The sequence below is a fragment of the Diadema antillarum genome, unplaced genomic scaffold, assembly GCF_040938485.1.
Source record: "Diadema antillarum isolate AM-2024a unplaced genomic scaffold, OU_Dant_1.0 scf00000036, whole genome shotgun sequence".
Lineage (NCBI taxonomy): Eukaryota > Metazoa > Echinodermata > Echinoidea > Diadematoida > Diadematidae > Diadema > Diadema antillarum.
In genome coordinates, this window is record NW_027270925.1 from 3,709,489 (window position 1) to 3,729,660 (window position 20,172).

The 20,172-nt window shown below is 38.2% G+C and overlaps 1 protein-coding gene across 1 annotated transcript in view; it reads left to right on the forward strand.

Moving 5' to 3' along the window:
- The window catches only part of LOC139745371 (serine/threonine-protein kinase STK11-like), an 80,350-nt gene that overhangs the window by 51,512 nt on the left and 8,666 nt on the right, over positions 1 to 20,172 (forward strand). Inside the window, exon 5 of the mRNA XM_071655768.1 lies at positions 9,675 to 9,811. Within this exon, the coding sequence (XP_071511869.1) occupies positions 9,675 to 9,811 (137 nt within the window). The remainder of the gene's footprint in view (positions 1 to 9,674; positions 9,812 to 20,172) is intronic.

Genomic DNA, 20,172 nt, shown 5'->3' on the forward strand with positions numbered 1-20,172 from the left:
TCGGTGATGTTTTGTAACAAGTTAAGACAAATTGGCTTCTATATGACCCAACTTGTTCAACTTTTTTGCTACTGAGTAAAAGGAAGTCAGTAGACAACCTTTCTGTGTGTGCTTAATATAGAAAAACTGAATATACATGTTTTTTTTTTTTATGCTGTGAATTTGGTGTGAATTTTCTCTTATCAGTTCCTTGGAGCCTAAATTTGGATGAAATAGAAGATTATTGTAGAAAAGAATATATTTTTGGAAGCCTATTGCGCTATATGGTCAGTTTTACAGTAAAGGGTGTAACTTTGATGTGGCAAGGGTCAAAAATTAAAGTTGTATTTCCATTTTTATTTTTGCCTTTATTTTATATAGGAATGTCTATATTTTCAATATTTTGTCATTCCAGAGCTTAATTCTTAGGCTAAATATGAAAAATGAAGTGACTATTATGGAATTTTAGATAAATTTAGGTAAAAACAACAAGAATGTTTTGGTCACCCACAGCAACCAAATGAAGATAAATGGTGGATGTAATGCAACTTTTCATTTGCTGTGAACATATATTTGAAATATCAAAACACTTTTCCCCCAACAGATATTCGCTCTTGCAATTATTTGGATGTGAACTTCAAATTCCAAGGTAAAAATGGTACCTGACAAACTATTTTTAAGTTAAAAGAATGTTCTAGAAGCAAGAGCCACTCTAAACATAGCCCTAAATTATCTCTTGGTAACAAACATTTATCAACCCAAATCCCAAAGAAATTTGATTATTTTTGACAAAGTTGAAATTTTCAGACTTGTGAGTCTCGGAGGCTTCAGTTAACAAACTAGTGTGTTTCGGAGGCTTCAAAACTGCTAACACAAAGTTCTAGTCCTGTATTCACTTAAAATAATAAAACTACAGTAAGCAACTATCACTACATGCTAGAATAACAACAGGGCATCAATAAAATGTGAATAACAGTATACAGATGTACATTTTATGGCAGTGCATTATGTTTACCCTTCATACAAATTGTACTTATAATTATAAGGAAATTGGCTTCCACAAAAGTGAATAACAAACTGTGTACACTTTGAGCAATGCTCAGTTCGAATTTATGATATTACATGAGGCAATATGATTCTAAAGGAAACTGCAACAGTAGCAATAAAAGTACACTGATTAGGAACATCTTTTTTTTTTCTTTCTTTTTTTGCGGCTTAAAGTTAGCAGCAACGCATGTTTCGGAGGCTTCATCATGACTGTTAACATGCAAAAATGGTCCATTTTAAGGTGATATGAAGTACATTAATGCAGCTGATTGTTTCCAAATAACTAACAATGTTGTAACATGTAAAATAGTATTTATTTGTATGCAGAAAAAAGACTTTCCAACATATATGTTAAGAGACAAAGAAAAATATTTTAAATCTTTATCCTCAGTTGTATACATACACTGTATTTGCATATCCATGACTTTGGCATTGCAGAACATGATTAGGCTACACACATGTACAGCTGTATGCATTTGTCAAACTTTTCATCATAATGCAGTAAGAATTACTTTCAGTGAGTAAGAACTGTAGCTATAGACTTAATGCAAAGATTATGTTTGCTTGCTTTATAAGTGCAGTTTGTGGGATGTATATTGACATAAACCACCCATCATAATGATTGTTTTATATACATGTGAAATCAATTTCAACTGCTGATGAGAAAGGGATAGAAAATAGACTATGTAATGGCATGATGGTTAGATTACAACATAGCATTGTAAAATATAGAAAGGGGAAAAAAGGCTTTAATATAAACATTCTTTTGCATATGGACCATGCCTGATATCCCCAACTATAGCTATCAAATGCAGTGATCATGGTCATAGAACAGCAATCTTAAACACCGATCAGCCATTCCATGTAAGGGTCATCATCAAACTGTCATCATCAAAATGGAGTTGGAATTATAATCTATATATTGGTGATATTATCATGGAGCTCAATAGAAATTGAAATGGTCAAGATCCCATTCATCTTTTTGAATCGCCTGTTGAAAAGAAATGTACCCCTACCCTACCCATGACTGTGTATGAATTTGTGGTATACAAGTCACCCCTATTTCATATCATTTTATTTTTATTTTTTTTTATTCTTCAAGGCTTCTTTTTTTATAGTTATTTTATAAAATTCCAGTTTGTGTGACTCCTGTGACAGCTAGGAGGCCTGCTTTTGTACCAGTACCCTGTGATCCAAGTCACTCCACAGAAATGATAATCTGCAAGATGTTAGCTATTTTCAAATCCAATCACAAATTTATTGATTAATTACTTTCCTCCAAATAAGTATTGGAAATGAAAGCCTAAGAATTTGTTAAGAAATGGAAAGCTGAAAAAGTCAAGATTTTAGTATGGCAAAAAACAAATGCCATGTGAGTAACAATGGAATGGATTTGTCAATGGGTTATATAAAATGGACATGTAAAAGATTGTGTTTCGAAACTATTACACTCAGATGATAGTGAGTCGAAAGTGTAAAAATCCAAAAAGTATTTCCCACCATTTGCTCTTGATCATGCATAAAAGATACAACCTTAAATTCAAAAGTAATATATTTCTTAGTTAAGTGTATGCTTCCCTCTTGAATAACCATCTATTAAAGTCCTTGAATCTTCAGGACAGGAATAGTGTTTAGTTCTTTAAAAAATAGTGTATTTAACACTAAATAATCAAGTAATTGTTTGGTCTTCATTAACAAAGTCTAACCAGTCAAAAGAGTGATGCAAATATGGTCACAACACTTCAACTTCTCTCAAGAGTAAAAATGAGTTATCCAACTTAAGAACATTGATGTATCCACAACTACTTGCTTTGTTGCACTACTGTTGCATGATGTAGGCATGCACGCAAGCTGGAAGTCACTTTCATTACTCACAATATCTAGCCTGTTCCATTGTTTCAAAAGGAAACCTACAAAATAAATGCTTTTCATACATTTAAACAACTATCTACACCTTGCTTGAGGAATCATTAAGTCTCATTCAGTCCAAACAGTTATTTGATAGACTTAGAATTACAAAATTATAATCAAAACATTCCATTTACATGCTGTTAACATAAAATGAAGCCTCCGAAACATCTGGAAAATTAATTTGGTATGCCGTATGTTTTTATGAAAATCATGTATGTTATGTAGAAAGTGATGGGTAAATTGTGTCTTTTTTGGTTGATATACACTGTTTAAACATATTTGTGGGGCAACATCCTCATCTGCTAATATCTTATTGCTGAGTAAAAAGGTGAGTTATGTGTGACACGTCTGCACTATTTAAGAAAAATAGGTAAATCGTATAGTAAATCTATATTGGTGAGTAAACAAAGCAGCCAGAAAACTGAATGTGATTGAATATCTTTAGATATGTCATAAGCGATCATTGGGTGGGTGAACAATAAATCTAATTTGATTTTGTCCTGAGAAAATCACAAAAATGCAGTGTTAACATCCTTTTGAAGCCTCCGAAACCACTTTTTCTCTATAAAGTGTATTAGCTCAAAAAATTATTGCAGTATCATAATGTTTTTGTTATTTTTGTTGTCTGTCCATGTCTGTTGATGATTTCATGGCATAATTTGGGGCAGACACTCAAAGAATTTATCAGAAATGTCAAATTAGATGTTTTTGCTGTTTCGGAGGCTTCAATGCGTCTCAGAGGCTTCACGTGTTAACGGAAAATTTGTATTGTCTCCTATTTTCAGAGAGTTTGGCGGATCTTAACTATTTTTGGTCTATTAGGTTAGGGCCCCATATCCTACATTTTGACATATAGATTAGGTTGCTTCTCTTATCTATATTCATATTATTTGACTAAACACTTTGTTTCGGAGGCTTCAAAACTGCTAACGGAAATTTCACTTGATGGAATAAAATTATCACAAAATTTCAAATAGCCCTAGAATCAAGTAAACTTTGATGTAAGTCTAAAGTTTAGCTGTACCTTACTATTTTCAGCATAAAAGAAAGTAACCAAAACACATCCACTGATCATTACTGTCCATCAAAGTTTGTAAACAATTGTTAACGGAAAATGAAGCCTCCGAAACCTCAAATTTGAAGTCATAGTATTCTAAAATGAAGGGCCAGATACAAACCAAACTAATTTGGTCATTTCAATTGACCATACAACTATGCTTTTAACATAAAAAATTAGATCTCTGCAGTTGCTGTAGAAAATTATTAACATTTCAAAATTGTTATATAAATTTCAATGCAACAAAATAGTCATTTTTAGGGTACATATGTGACTGTCAAAACAAAACGCATCAATACCTGGACCTGATTATGCTACCCAAGGTGGCTACTCATAAGGTGACTCACATGGGAAAAAATCTTTGAGATCTGTAAATCTATGTGTTCAGGGTGGGCGAAAAGGCTAAAAATTGAAAGTTACACCCTTTACCGTAAAACTGACCATATTTGATTGATATTGTTCCTTCTGAGGGGACGGTAATGAAGTGTGTTGCGTCGCTTCCACGTGCACCTGCGTCTGTGGCAGAAAACGCATCGTTGTGTCGCCACACAATTGGGCAATCCCCCGAAGACAAGATAGGAACAGTTGATCAGAACTCGTGCACACACCTGCGCCCAGGGGGAGCGTGGAACATAAAAAGTGTTCAATCCGCTCCAGTGACAAGTCACTTGAACTCGCTTTGTTACCATAGCAACCTGTGTGTGTACAGTAACAATAGAATTTTGAGTGGATGGTACTGAGAGGGCTAGCATGTGTGTGTGTGTGTTTTTAAGGATCATATTTGTTGTTATATCCGTCATTATGAAATCCTGTATTGTGATTGGTCTGCTTAGTGTCATGTGATCAAACATATAATTGCCAAAAGTATTATGTTGCTGATGTTGAAACAAAGTGCCAATGGAGGAAAATGTGCTACAAAATACTGTAACAACATAATAAAGTGCATTATATTTATAACACCTAAATCCTAGTCATTTGATTGATTGTTTGATGTATTAATCATTTGTCCCATTATACTAATATTACGTCATCATTCATACCATTTTGGCTCCGTTTACCCTGCAATCTTGGATCCATGCGATTTGCTTTATTTGCACACATACCAAGAGCCTGGCACACTATGTACGTTAAATTGTACACAAAATGCTTACATTTGCAATGTGTGCTCGATCAAGCATATTGACGGATAGTGCGCTAGCGTATAGTGCTCAGCACTCTCTTGTTCTCAGATCTCACATGTTCTTTCCTGTTTTTAGTTTCATAAAACATGAAATGACAAGAATCTATTTTTAGGTGTTATTTAAAACAAATTGGGGATTTTTTTTTTTCATTTGTGCAATGGACAGAATATTTTATTTGGTAAAAGATGAAATTATTGATGCAGTCAACTTAGCTGCGCCTCGTTAAATGGATCATTCATCTTCCACCTCATGAAATATTCTGTCCATTGCAATCATAAACGTTCAGTATTTGTATAATATTTTTATCAAGGCAGTATATATCCAAATAAAGAGGAAATAGAAAATATCTTTACCTCTTTATTTGGTTTTTGAAAAAAATAAGTTCGAAGAGCTTTCACCGTGAGATTTGTGTGATGAAAGTGTGTATGGTTTTGATTGCTGAAATAAATAGGTGTCGGTGTGTAAAGTTATTCACTATCAATGCCTTTAAGTGTTGAGACATTATTTTGAATTTACGGATCCATTTGGTACATTTTTTTGGCAGTCTTGTGCACACCGTAACAAAGGATGCTGCAAAATTGGAAGTTTTATCTTCTTAGTGCTCAATTTTGATTGAAATGAATCGAACAGTCGGCTGACAGTCAGTTGTTATAAGCTTCACTTTAAGAGCTTCTGCATAGTCTGTTGACTCAGACCCAGTGTCAACATTTCACTCTCTGGCAGACTTTAGCCCAACAAAATAAATATCTAAGCTTCAGCTGTCATTTGTGTCAACTAGGCAGCTATGTGCCATTCTTTGAATTATTCCAGATTTTAAAAGATGTAAATGGAATGCTTACCTTGATTTAAAAAAAGAAGAAGAAAAGGTTGGAGGGAGAAGAGTTAAAGTGAGATACAGTAAAACCAGAAATATTTGTGTTCATATAATTTTTGTGAATCTCACGAGGAGCCAAGATTCACAAAAGTAAAATGCACTCAAAAGTTTTTGCCGACACAATAAGTGTAATGCCAGCATAGTGCTGTATGCCATCATGGTCAGCAATTTGCGAGCAATTTCATGCCGAAAAAAAAAGGCCGTCAGCTCAAGTTTGCGAAACTTTCATGCTAAAAAAAAGGTCGTAGGCTCCAGTTTGTGAAACTTTCATGCCGTGGATGTTACTGCTTTTACAGTAGTGCGATATTGTTTCACATCTTGTTCTGTGATAGATAAAGGTGTGCAAATGTAGACTGGAGTTTATAGACCCCGTGTATCTCCTGCGCTCTCATTACTAGGGGCTTGATGGATGGCCGATGGGGGTAATTTGCTTACATTTACATTGAGGCATGCCCCGAGGGTAATTGACAAGACAGCGGACTTTGGACTGGATGGTCTCGTGGCTCAAGTCGTCCATCTGTCATCCGGATAGTTTTTATTCGGCATGATGCCCGCTGTGTTTCTCGACTGCGTACAATAGAGATGAACCGAAAAAACAAACAAACAAATTGTTACAGGCTGAAATACTCATTACTCTCTAATGTTACTGACCTTTATGTGTAATATGCGTTATTTCACATTGATGTTACACATTGGAATATTGCGTGTAACATTTTATTTCATACACAGTATTCTTGCATGTAGATGACAACTAGAATCAAGCTAAAAGGGTATCTCATCTGAATATCTGTGATGCATGGAAACATTTATGACCTATTTTACTTAATAACAATGACATGCGGTAGAAGAAACATGTCCACAATATGGCCATATCGCTGATTTAGTAGAAGCGTATTAAAGTGAAGTTTCTGAAATGCATCTGCGATACATTTGCGTGTATACTGGAAGAACCTTTGCATCAGACCAAAAACAGTAATGTAAGGGCCTTGAATGAGACTAATGCTGTCTTCATTCTCAGAAGTAACAGAGACAGTTTGCCTCATAATCTGGTATTGCCATCAAATCTGTTTACTCTGACATATCATTCATTGATATGAATGATGGGGTGTGGGAGGGGGGGGGGGGTGGACCTTCTAGCAGTAAGAAGAAGAAGGGCAAAAGAAAATGACTCATTAGGTTTGGGGAAACCGTATAGTCCCATACCGTACCACGAACGAGGGATCAATCTGACAGGATTTGTTTGAGGATCCACCGTGCGAGTCAGAAGTGTAACGTCTTCATGGCACTTGCCCTCAATGCTGTGCATTAACCCCCTCAGCCTCTGACTTGCAAAAATACCATTGACAGCTGGTGTGGTGTATATAGCTGCCTTGGCAGTATTGAGAGTTAAAACCAGTTACTCCAGATGGCTGCACTCTCTAGTGTAGCCCTCCAGTGTCCAAAACCCTTGCACCTATCGGGATGTTTGAGTTTGATTTATGTATGGTTTTCTCTCTGAGCCTGGTAATGATTATTCAACACAACTCACGTATAGTATTTGGAAATGAAAATGTAAGAAATAAGAAAATAGATGGTCACAAAAGGGGGATGCCTAGTTTTAGCAGCTAAATTACCCACCATGAAACAGATTTTTTGCAGTGGTATACTTAAGATACATTGTAGAGGTACATAAACAAGCGCACCCAGCCACAAAATTATGCAGTCATGCTTGTCGAAACTATGCAACACACGTCATTATCTTCCCCTCGTAATGAATTGTACAAACATAGCAACAATAAGCTGAAAATATGTATACTTTTTCTTTTATGATCTGTGCATACAAATCTTCAGTGATACACACACCCATAGTTCAGCTATCTATGATTTCATGTCTGGTTATTGTTAGAATGACAATAATTTTCAAGCTAGATCTGATTTTTTTTTCTTCTTGTTGGTAGACTTCTGTGTTTTGAAGCTAAAGCTTACTGAATCTAGAAGGCACAAATGATCTGTACTCACTATTTGAGTAGTATAGCAATAAACAAAACCATAAACCAAAGCAATATTCAAGCAAAAGAAGGAAACAGCAAAAAGGTTGGCACTGAAGCTGTAGTCTTCATAAGGAATTAGAATTGATGGAGTGTTGGCAGCTATCAATCTTGAAGTGATGCAGCATGTCTGGAGCCTACCAGAGAGTCTTGTCTTGTAGAAATGGTTCAGTTTGGGATGGCATGAGTACACAATTTGTTCAATGGTGCAGATCACGAATCACAGAGAATCGGAGTTGACAAATGACGGCATGTCATGTTGGGGATGTGCTTGTACCAATATGTACATAGTGTCTGTCTCTTGGATGGCACTCATTTGAGTGTGTGTGTGTGTGTGTGTGTGTGTGTGTGTGTGTGTGTGTGTGTATGTATGTGTGTGTATGTTTGAGTTTGAGTATAAGTCAGTGATGGGGGGGGGGGGTACCGGTTTTAACTTATGTCAAGTGTAATGCGATATGTTCTGCTTTGCATGAGTTAAAACTGTATTGGTAGTGGGACAGCGCCAAGCGTCCCTGGAAATGTAGGTTGCAACTGTTGGGTCACATGCGTGCTATGTTGTCTCTTTTTGTTAAGTCTGAATCGGGGCTGATGTATGAGTGTCTGTCTATGTTGGCTCTTCATTTGCCCTTGGCTCGTGGTAAATCTTGGCTTTGTTTCTTTATGATTTAATGCCATTGCACATCACAAGAAAAACTTAGTTGCATGTGCTTATATGTTACTTAAAATCTCATGAATAGAAACTGAGATATGCTGGATATATATATTTGAGTTCAAATTTCATCCTTGATGATTTGAATGGTGGTAGAAATTGAGGAAGTGTAAACTGATTATTTTATTTTCTTTCTCTCTGTTTCCTCTCTCCTATTATCACCCCATACTTTTGTATGTTTCTTCTTTGTCACTTTCTCGGTATATCGGTCTATTCATTTCTATGTCCATATGTTCTTGTTTGTCTCGTTATGTGCGTGTGTATATGTTTCTTTGTCTTCTTTCATGTGTGTATGTGTTTCTATATGTTTCCTTGTCTTCTTTCATGTGTGTATGTATTTCTATATGTTTCCTTGTCTTCTTTCATGTGTGTATGTGTTTCTATATGTTTCTTTGTCTTCTTTCATGTGTGTATGTGTTTCTATATGTTTCTTTGTCTTCTTTCATGTGTGTATGTGTTTCTATATGTTTCTTTGTCTTCTTTCATGTGTGTATGTGTTTCTATATGTTTCCTTATCTTCTTTCATGTGTGTATGTGTTTCTGTGTGTTTCTTGGTCGTCATTCATGTGTGTATGTGTTTCTATATGTTTCCTTATCTTCATTCATGTGTGTATGTGTTTCTATATGTTTCTTTGTCTTCATTCATGTGTGTATGTATTTCTATATGTTTCCTTGTCTTCTTTCATGTGTGTATGTGTTTCTATATGTTTCTTTGTCTTCATTCATGTGTGTATGTGTTTCCCTTATATGTTTCTTATTTCTATTTGTGTGTGCATGTGTGTCTGTGTGTTTCTTGTCTTTATTCCTTTGTGTATGTATTTCTCTTTGTAATATGTTTCTATCTGTTTTTCTCCGTCATTCTCTCTTTCCCCTCTCTCGCTTGATACAGCTTCTGAGTCATTTTACCAAAGATGATGCCTGTCGGACCAGCCAGGGCTCCCCAGCCTTCCAGCCGCCGGAGATTGCCAACGGAAAGGACGTTTTCTCAGGGTTCAAAGTTGACATCTGGTCATCTGGAATCACACTGTGAGTATGGGATGGGGGATGAGGGTTTTATATCCTGGGTCGGAGGTCAAAGGTTAGCCCATGAACTTCCTTCACTTCCTCTGTAGCATAGACTTCTTTGCTGGAGAAAAGTAATGGGTAGTTGAGAGACACAACATCAAGGATTAAAGCAGAATCTGAATATTGAAGTGATACATTTAGGAATTGCTCATCGTAAAGACACCTACAAGTGGACATTAATTTCTCTGTGTTATCTTTATTTAGAATGCACAGAACACTGTTTCATTTCCATGTCAGGACATTACTCAACAGAAAAACAAAAGTCATTACAAGAGAATTACCGAAACAGGTGTCCATAATATGGAGCTGCTGTACTTTCCATTCCTTCCCTCTCCCCTCCCCACCCAACCCTGGATTTCTCACATGGAGACCTTGGCAGTTGTAACACATTCCCTGCTTGTCTTCTCCACGGTCCAACATGAGCAGTCAGGAGAAATTGCATGCTGAGATACTCTTGACCTTCTGGTTCAGAAAATGTGCTGCTTACCAATACTGGAATGGAATGAACAGTGTTTGTAGCAGAAGGAATCATCCTCTTCCTCCTCCCCTCCCCCACCCCTAACCCCCACTTCCACCCCCACCTCCACCCTTCCTATAGCCCCTACCAGCCAAATGCATCAGTATATTGCACTCTCTGGTAAAGCTCATCTCGAGTGGTGAGGGAAGAAGTATCAAATTGCATATAATAGAAGTATACAATGTACATTTATGCCTCATACCCTACTTCAGTATCAGTCCTGCAATGTGCATTTACATTGTACTACATCATGCTGCATAGGAGGCATATACCTTAGAGTTCCATGTTTCTGTGTACAGCGTATATCTGTGACAGGTTTCTCTTATTTTTGCCATCTTTTGTGAAAAAAAAGAATGTCACTGGAATCAAATGTGATAGTTAGGTACTGTTGCAAAGAACCTTTGAGCACTTAGATTTTTGTAAAATTACATGATTGATAAACCTACTTATGTCATAAAAAATTTAGCTATTGATGTACTAATGAAATACAAACGTACAGCGTATGCAAGAAACAGACAATTGTCTCTGCTTCTGTGTAGGACCATGGGTGAGTATGCAGAAAATAGGAGAATAGGGGCATTGTTCCTCGTTACAGTGCGCACTCGGTGGGAGAGATGTGGGATGGGGGATGGTAATTGACACTACACACTATGAAGAAGGACATTGTACTCATCCACATTCTGATCATTTATCCACAGCCTTCCCAAATATCAGTCCTTTATGAGATTCCTTCTGGCATGATACGTTGGGACACCATGGACCTCAGTCCTGCAATATCTGTACCTTTAATTTTTCTTCTCCCCACCCTCCCCCCACCTTCCTTCCCTTTCTTCCTCTTCCATTTGCTTCCCTTCTTTTCTTCTTACCCCAAGAGCTCGAGGAGGGGGGGGGGGGGAGAACGATGAGATATGGCAAAGCAGCGGAGTGAGAATCGGGTGCAGATTTGGCGCGCGTCCAACGCTTGAAGTGTTTTCGCCAGGGGAGCACATTGGACAAGTTATTTTTGGCTGCAATAGATCTTGGCTCCTACATAGCCATCCACCATCCCTCCTCCCCCTCCCTCCCCCCCCCCCCCACTGTAGTTTTTACATCCCATGCAGAGCTGCTTCTGTTAATTATGATATATATTGACTTACGGTAACGATCCGTACCACCGCCAAAGGGCTCCTGACTATTTATGTCTCCGCGGTAGGTGTGTTCTAGCAGGAGGGCAATGGCAAAACAATGATAAATCATTGTATGTCTGATACTTATCGAACCCTCCACGTGTTGTGTGGGGGTGGTGGGGGGGGGGGGGGGGTAGTCGTGGCCTTTTCTTTTACACCTCACAGTCTTGATTGCCGAAAGCGAAATACGCTGTACAAGCCTGGATTGTCACGATGCTAAGCTTTCTCTCGCTGTGTACTTGAGGATATAAGATGCCTTCCGGTTCAAGTGGCTCACTCCATTTTCAGATTTCTTGGAAACACAAAGGGTTCACAAGATATAAACAAAGCACAGAGTAATGTTCTAGCTTCTTCTTCTTTTTTTTTAAAGATAGCAAACCTGGTTTTTGTGTTTTGCCAAAAGTGGTGTTGGCTTTTTTTTTTTCTTTTTCATACTGAAGATGTTTTACAGATGGCTAAAATAATGAGCTTCTTTACATATTATTCCTGTGCCGTTGCCTAAGTGTAATATCAAACAGCACAAGATGATTACACACAATTATCTATAGATGAGCTGGATGGGGTGTCCTAAACACTGTGCGGGTTTTTTTGTGACAGTATAAATGGACCATTTAGAACCCTCAATGTTTTTGTGTACAGGTGCTTTCAAGTGCACTAAAGTCCTAAACCTTCCTAGGGTGTCTAACTCATCATTGTATTCAGTTTTGTTGTTTTATATATTGCTTCAGGGAAAATGAGCTTGTATCGATCTCTCAAATTGATTTGTAAATGTGGCGTGCTTGGAAATGTGACATCTCGGCCAATATCATTTTGGCCTTCAAATCAAAACTGGCCACCTGAAAGAGGTTTCCTATTAACAGAGACCAAAATTTTGCTGTTCAATTTGAGTGGACTTTTGACTGTGCTTGTATGTATAGGCATTGTGTGTAGCAGGGGGCTACTGTTAAGGAACATGTGTTCTGACACAGCATGCAAACTACTCCCAGTGTTTACAATGGGACAGTTGACACCAGACAGATGATACGAGCCCCTCCCCCCCCCCCCCCCCATGGAGATGAATTTTGGGTATCACATGAGGGTTTTGTGTGTGATGCTTTCATGAAAGTGCGCTCTCATCCAATGTCAAGAGATGACCTTATGCTCTTCCCTCATGTCCTACGTCTGATGCTGTTCAACAGATCTTCTGATGAATGGCCGCAGCTCCGTAGCTCTGGTGGGAAGTCTGTCTGTTAGACCGTCTGTCTGTCTCTCCGTGTTATCTGTCGCATTCACTTTCCCTCATTAGTGCATCCCCCCCCCCCTCCACACTCTCTTTTTTTTTCCCCTCCTCGGTGACGAACACCGCACCGATGACTCATACCTCGTGGACCAGACGGAGTTGATGCATCGCGGCAGAAAGAATACCCTCCTTCATGGCATGGTTGTGGCATTGTCTTAATCATGAGGGGGGAAAAAAAAGCTCATAATACTGTGGATACTGCAAATTGTATGCATCCCTCCCCCCCCCCCCCCCCCTTCTCCATATGAGGAGAAATTGCTTTTGTCTGAAAACACCTCACCCCGTGCATTTGGCATATCCATCATAGTTAGAAATTGCCCTATGATGTAGACCGGTGATTTTATGAACAGAGTTTTTCAGTTGTGACTGTTTGATTGATTAATCTTGACAGAAGGCTTGTTAATTAACAGGAGGGATGCTCTTATTTCATCATCTTGGATGCTAGTCTAAAAGAGCCATATGGCAAATTTCTGTGAAATGACAGTGGTCATGGGTCAAGTGACAATGTTAATTGTAATTGCCAAATTTTGTTATATAGGTTTGCATTGCTTGAGAAGTATAACATTAGATTCTACTTTAAAGCTCACACCATATAACCTTGTGAAGTTATTATTATTATTATTTTTTTTTCCGTAGTGTTGATGAGTTACAATATTGTACGTGCAGAGCATCTTCAATTCTGAAAATGAATGCATTCCATGTTGCTGATCAGAAGATGCCGGAGCCAGTATTAGTCAATATTTTACCAAAGCTGATTATGAGGTTGGTGTTGTTAGAGGGGGGAATAACCTCTGCCGATACTCCTCCTGATGTATCAGGGCCTTGGATAATTTGTATCCTCTCTTGGATTGTTCTAAAATGAAGCAAGGGGTCCTCCAGCAATCGAGAGAAGAAGAGCTCGCTCGATGCATACTCGTGAATTAAGCAGTCAGGAATTTCGGAAATCAGAACAAGATGGTTTACAGAAATGGCCCTATACCCAGGCAAGACCAATTCTACTGTCCTCTTTTATTAACCCAATTTTTTCTGCTTGCCATGATTTGGCTCAATCTTCATCCCCCCACCCCCCTCTCGTAAAATGGGGAGAACTGGTGAAGTGTTTTCTCCAATTTATATTAGGTCTGTCTTTGTGTGCCAGGTAAGTGAGATGCCGCATGTACGTAACAATTGTCTTGTCATTCAGATTTTTTTTTTTTTTTTTGGTGGTGGTGGTGGTGGGGGGGGGGGGGGGGGAGATGAAGAATTTTCAATGAGGCAAAATTTGTTAGCAGCAATTGCAGTAATATAATGTGAGTGTGTTGGAGGGTTGAGGGTGGGGGCTAACAAAGAAAAATTGGGGAAAAAAAGAGTGATATCTGGTTTTGTGTTGCTTTCAAAGCTGTCCTGCACTCTGGTGTAGGTTGATTTTCTGTACGTTTTACATGTTAGAATATGTGACATCACATACTAGCACGATTGAGTGTCGACATACACCGTACTCTGATCTGGGTGTTAACTGAGAGTTGGAATCTTAATGATTATGTGTACACTGAATCCATACTTTTCATTAAAAGATATTCTTTTAGTTCATTATCATTATCATTATTGATATGATGATGATGATGATGATGATATTAATAATGATGATGATAATAATAATAATAATAATAATAATAATAATAATAATAATAATAATAATAATAATAATAATAATGATAATAATAACAATGATAATAATGGTAATAATAATAATAATGATAATAATAATAATAATAATGATAATGATAATGATAATAATAATAATAATAATAGTAATAATAATAATAATAATAATAATAACATTACTAGTAGTAGTAGTAGTAGGATTATAATCATCATCATCATTAAGTATTTCTGATATTACCACTAATGCATTTACTAGTACAGTCATATTGATGTTGGCTGTATTGTTCATTTATTACCTTTTTTTTGTTTTCATCTAGCAATGTTTTCTGTAATTCAAAAAGCAGACAAGAAAGCAAAGCCATTTGCACATTCAGCAGACTGAGTGAGATAAATTGGGCATTGCGTTGTCAGTTTAATATCATGCTGTATTTTAGTAATTCATGCACACTTGTGAAATATGGCTGCAAAGCAACATTGCAGTACCTGTGGCAAGGAACATCGATGCGAGATTTACTTGGCTTTGTAAAAAGGTTCAACTCGAGAATGGATCATCGGAGTGTTGTAAAGACGTTGCATGGATGTGCTTCAGAAACCTAAATTTGCATTCAGAGATGGAACATTATTTGCTAGGTGCACCTATCTCCCCTCCAGACCCCTCAATGTTTTGCATCTACGTTGCATATCCAGTGTCCCTGTATGAAATGTAAATGTCAGTGCCAACCAAAGACACACTTCTTGCTGTGCATGATACCTGGACGGGGACACGTAGAGGCCCGCGGCGAAGGTCTGACTTGATTTCGAGACCCTGACATGGCCAGCTTAATAGCCGTATCCATTGCGGTAATCTGACCGCTGTAACAATTGATATCGAATCTTGATCGGGGTCGGAACGGGTATCCAGGTTCAAGAGCCGAGGCTCTACAGAAGACCCCTGCTTAGCATTGCACCTCCAAAGACTAATGGGGGAATTTTGAATCTCATTAAGTGGCATTTTCAGGACATTGGGAAGGTATTCTGAAAGAGGTATTGTGTGACTTCTGCGGATTTGCAACTCGTCAAGATGCCTTGCATTGCTTTATGGGAGAGACTCTAATGCTGCAAATCTTGTATGTCTGAAATATTGGGCCATGGTACCTCAGAAAAAGTTTAGCAATACTGTAAAAGTGAAGATTTTCATGGTGTGGAATTTTTCACGCATTTCTCGCTACCAGAAACTAGCGCAAAAATACAAGCACGTGAATAATTTTGCTTGTGATATGTAACACTATCTAATGTTTTGATAGCCCAGAATTCAAAACATGTGAGACGGGACCGGGTGAGCGCGAAAAATTACTTGCTCAAAAATATATCTGAAACTGTGGATGAAAGTATGTCCTGTCAAGTTCTCGGTCACAAAGAAAAGCCGTCCACACCTCAAGAACTCAGAGAACTTGAATGACTATATAAACCATGTTTAGTGGTGATGCAACTTGCGATGATGCAATTTGCAGTTTGACATTTGGACTTCCTCATTTCAAACCAGCCAATTTATTAGGACATTTTAGCAGTACATTTGCTGAATGAATGCAATATTAATGACAGAGGGCACAGTCCTTCTCTCTAGGAAAAAAAAAATATTGAAATGACTGCTTATCCTAGAGTACATTGTATATCTGATATGCAGTGAGTTTTGTCCTTGCTGTGAAAAAGCAGAGATCAGTCACATGGCTTATAAAATGACAATAGTACATTCAAAATTGATTTCTTTCCTGTATTCTATAATGTCCTGGAGAAAGCTGTATTGAGTTAATAGCTTGCATAATATGTCTGAGTGCCATCTTTTCATTTTGTAAATCATTAATACAAAAAATATTAATTTGTGTATTTCTGTCACCTTCAAATGAGGGCAGATGAACACGTTACAGCAGTATGTAAGATAGTTTTATATAAGAAAATTTCCATGAAAAGCAGAGTATTTGCTGGTATGTGGAATCACAGAGGAATTATTTTAAATGAGTTTGATTCATTCAATCTAGTCTTACACACTTGCTTTTTGGGTACTTGTATTAAATTAAGAAATTTTGCCTGATTTGCATTACATTTCCTTTGCTGCCTGATCATAATCATTGTCGAAACGTACAAAAAAAGAAGAAGAAAAATCATCGATATCAGAACGCAGCCTGCTCCACTCGAAAAAGGACATTGGTAACCCACAACATGGGTTTGGATTACTGTAAAAGTGGATATTTTCGCGTGACTAATTTTTCGCGCTTGGCCGGGTCGGAAGAGTTTCGCGTGTTTTTAATTCCGCGGAATCAAGACATCACGCACAGGCACATATGGCAAGCAAAAATATTCGCGTGCTTTTATTTTCGTGCTAGTTTCTGGTTGCGCGAAATGCGCGAAAATTTGAACACCGCGAAAATTTCCACTCTTACAGTATGTCATGCAACTTCTATTAAACTTCATTCAACTGCACTAATATGATGCACACTTTATCAAGCACGTCTCATATTGATTGATTTGATTGCATTCATAAGAATTGTGTGTGCAGTAGGTGGTGATTCTCCATGTGATTTGATAAAACAATGCAAAACTGTAATTTGACCGGAGAAAAAAATGCAGACTAATCGATTGAGCGCTGTCATGTGTCTCTGTTATGTGTACATATACACACACTAAAAAAAAAATGGCTTGATTAGATTTCAGTGATCCGTTGCTGCTGTCGATTCCGTTTCGACGTCTTAATTGAAAGTCATTCACACTGCCATCTCTGTGATGCGCTTGCCAGCATGTCATTCGTAGCATGAGTCATGCAATGCACAAAGGCCGCTTGGATTATCAGCGGCAATTGTGTTGCTTTAGTTGTCGTGGCTACCGCTGCTGCTGTTGTTGTTGTCTTTGTCGTTGTAGTCAGACCGGAGTGGAATTTTGTGTGTCTTAACTTCGTCAGAAAGATGTATAGGTGATTATTCCTGATCATGGCTGGATGCTGTTACCCACCATCTGCGGCAGACTTGGCTTCGTCTTCCAAGAATCGTCTTCCGAGCACAAAAGAATGCGTGCCTTGAGATGAGGTTGTTGTTGTTTTGATTGTTATGTTATTTTATTGTTTGTTTTTTGAAAAGCAAGATGTAACGCGAAACCACGTAGCCACAAAATGCTGCCTTCGGGAGATGGGGGAAGCTGAATTAATTGCTCGTCCCTGCCAGTGACGTACAGTTTTGGTTCTGAGAGTGATGTGGTTAGGGTTGGGGCTGAGCAAGATAACAGAACCCTGAAAATCTTGACTAAGTGGTTGTTTAGAGGTTGGTGAAGTGCTTAATCTGAAAGAAAAGTCCTTGTCCCTTAAAATTGTGACATCTCCGCGCCCTTCCCCAGCACCCCTGTTTACTGTGTTTTGCAAAATAAGATTTAAGTGTATAACGCACAATCTCATACAAAGTAATTTGAACTATTCCCAATTAGTTTGTTGGAAGCAAATTTAATTCAGGATCAGTTCTAACTGTTTTTGATGACAGACACTGATCAGTTAATTCTTTGGGATTTGGTGTGCATTAGATATGCAATGGCAAACATGAATTACACCTAGTACTTGCAGGTACTCTCTTCTAGATAATGAATGAGAAAGATATCTTTTTAAAAATGAAACATAAAGAGAGAATATTTACCTTAAGTGGTGAGTTGATATGGCATGAAAACAAAGATAAAAATACCAGATGTATTTATTTGCCTAGATGGTATTCTTTTGATCCTCTGTTAGCAATGCATGTTCCTGTCTCCATCCACCCCCCCACCCCCTCCCCCCCCCCCCCATACACAGACTTCAAATTTATTCCCGAATATTTTTGAGAATCAAGAATACATATCATATATGTTTATTGATGCAAGGACCTTTACATACCCGGAATAGATGGAGGAAATGGTTATTTCTGGATGTATTATGGTCATCATTGTTCTCGCATTAGTGACATCATGTACTAGTTTTCTGTTGAGAGTTTTTTATTACCAAGTTTTTATTGAGTGTCTGTATATCATAAGACACAACTGCAACTTTGGAATCGGTCTTGATGTACTGAGAGAATTATGCGATAAGTGCTTGAACATATTGGCATGTATTTGCCAACTCGGGGCCAGGAATAGTGCCCTTTATATAGTGATTTTCATGGATCAAGAGGTGTGTCTGTGTGTGTGTATTCGTGTACATTTTACCCATTGATTTGGAATTAAGTGCCCGTTGATGCCAAATCTATTAATGGCAATGGATATGACATCATCCAATCTACATAACAATGGGCCATAATACCTCAACCAAAATTCTGTTTGTGTTTACTTCTCAAATATATAAAAATAAGTTTCGCTCATGATTATGTTGTCTATAGGCCTTTATCATGGAATTGAATGGTTATATTCTGGACATACATAGCCTGATTTTCAATCCAGACTTGAGACATAAAGTTTGAAAAGGACTGCGCAGTCCTTACTACACGTTGCATTCTTAAGCAAAATTCTCTGCATAGTGAGCAGTATTGTTGGTGCAGTGGTATTGTACCATATAGTCTGAAGTGGCACGAAGGGGAGATGTATGACTGTAAAAAAAAAACACCCAGGAAAAAAAGGCCGTCTCTCCATGAGAAGTCTTTTTTTTTTCTTTAATGAGACAATTTGCATACAAATTTATGTGATTGTCATGACGAAGGTCGTTAAGAAGTCCAGATTTCGACAAAATTTAGGTTTGGAGCCATGTTGGTATAATGCAAGGGTGCAGCCTCAATCAAACGCTTTCTGGATAAGAGGCTGGCCCGTACCGTGCTGTACGTCTGCTGTGCTTGGGCATTGCGAACATGTCCATGTCATTTATGCACCGAATGTTTTGGCCCAACGGTGGAGAGTGGTACCCTTGCACATGGATATGTTTTAGTGTCCTTGAGGAAGGCAAAACGGTGAAGGGAAATGAGAGATACATCTGGGGTATAAATTTAACCCAAGCTGCTAGAGACAAGGACTGCTTTTATCTTTTATGCATTCATGTTATTCTCTTCTTCGTTTGTTTGAGTTTTTTACTGTAGGGGTTGGGGTAGGGTGGGGTGATATTGGGTGGAGGGGGTTAAGATGGGGCAGTGGAGGGGATGATAAGGAGGGGTGGGGGAGGGGCTGTGGAGAAGATAGAGAAGTACAGACGTATCAACAGGGAGAGAGACGGAGCCACCCCTGGTTACTTTGTGTGCGTTCGATACGGATGGATGTCTGCTACAAAGGAGCAGGCAAAACAGGGAGAAGTGGTAGTGTGTGTGTGTGTGTGTTCTGCTTGATCATACAAAGGGAAGACATAAAAATAAAAAAAAAGGAAAGAGGTAGAAAGAGAGAGAGAGAGAGAGAGTGAAGGGGGTATGTATGAGAGATGGCCAAAAGCAGTGCAAGGTTGCTGCTGTGAAGTAGGACGAAATTGTGACCCCGCCAGTAACATTGCCTCTCCTGCATCTGCTCTGTGAATGTGCTTCATTCCTGCCATTCAAGCTGTGTGAATTTCCATCAAGCCTCCCCTGGGACTTTTTTGTACGATCATCGTTGTTGGCATGGGCAGAAACTGACGTATGTACACAAAGCGACGTAGAGTTTATGCCCCGGCCTTGACGTAGGATGTGATGTAAGGATGAAAGATGTCTTTCTCAAAGCTCGTGATTTCGGCGTGATTTCGGCCAGATTGCATCCGGAGATGGCTTTTGCTGTTTAGAAC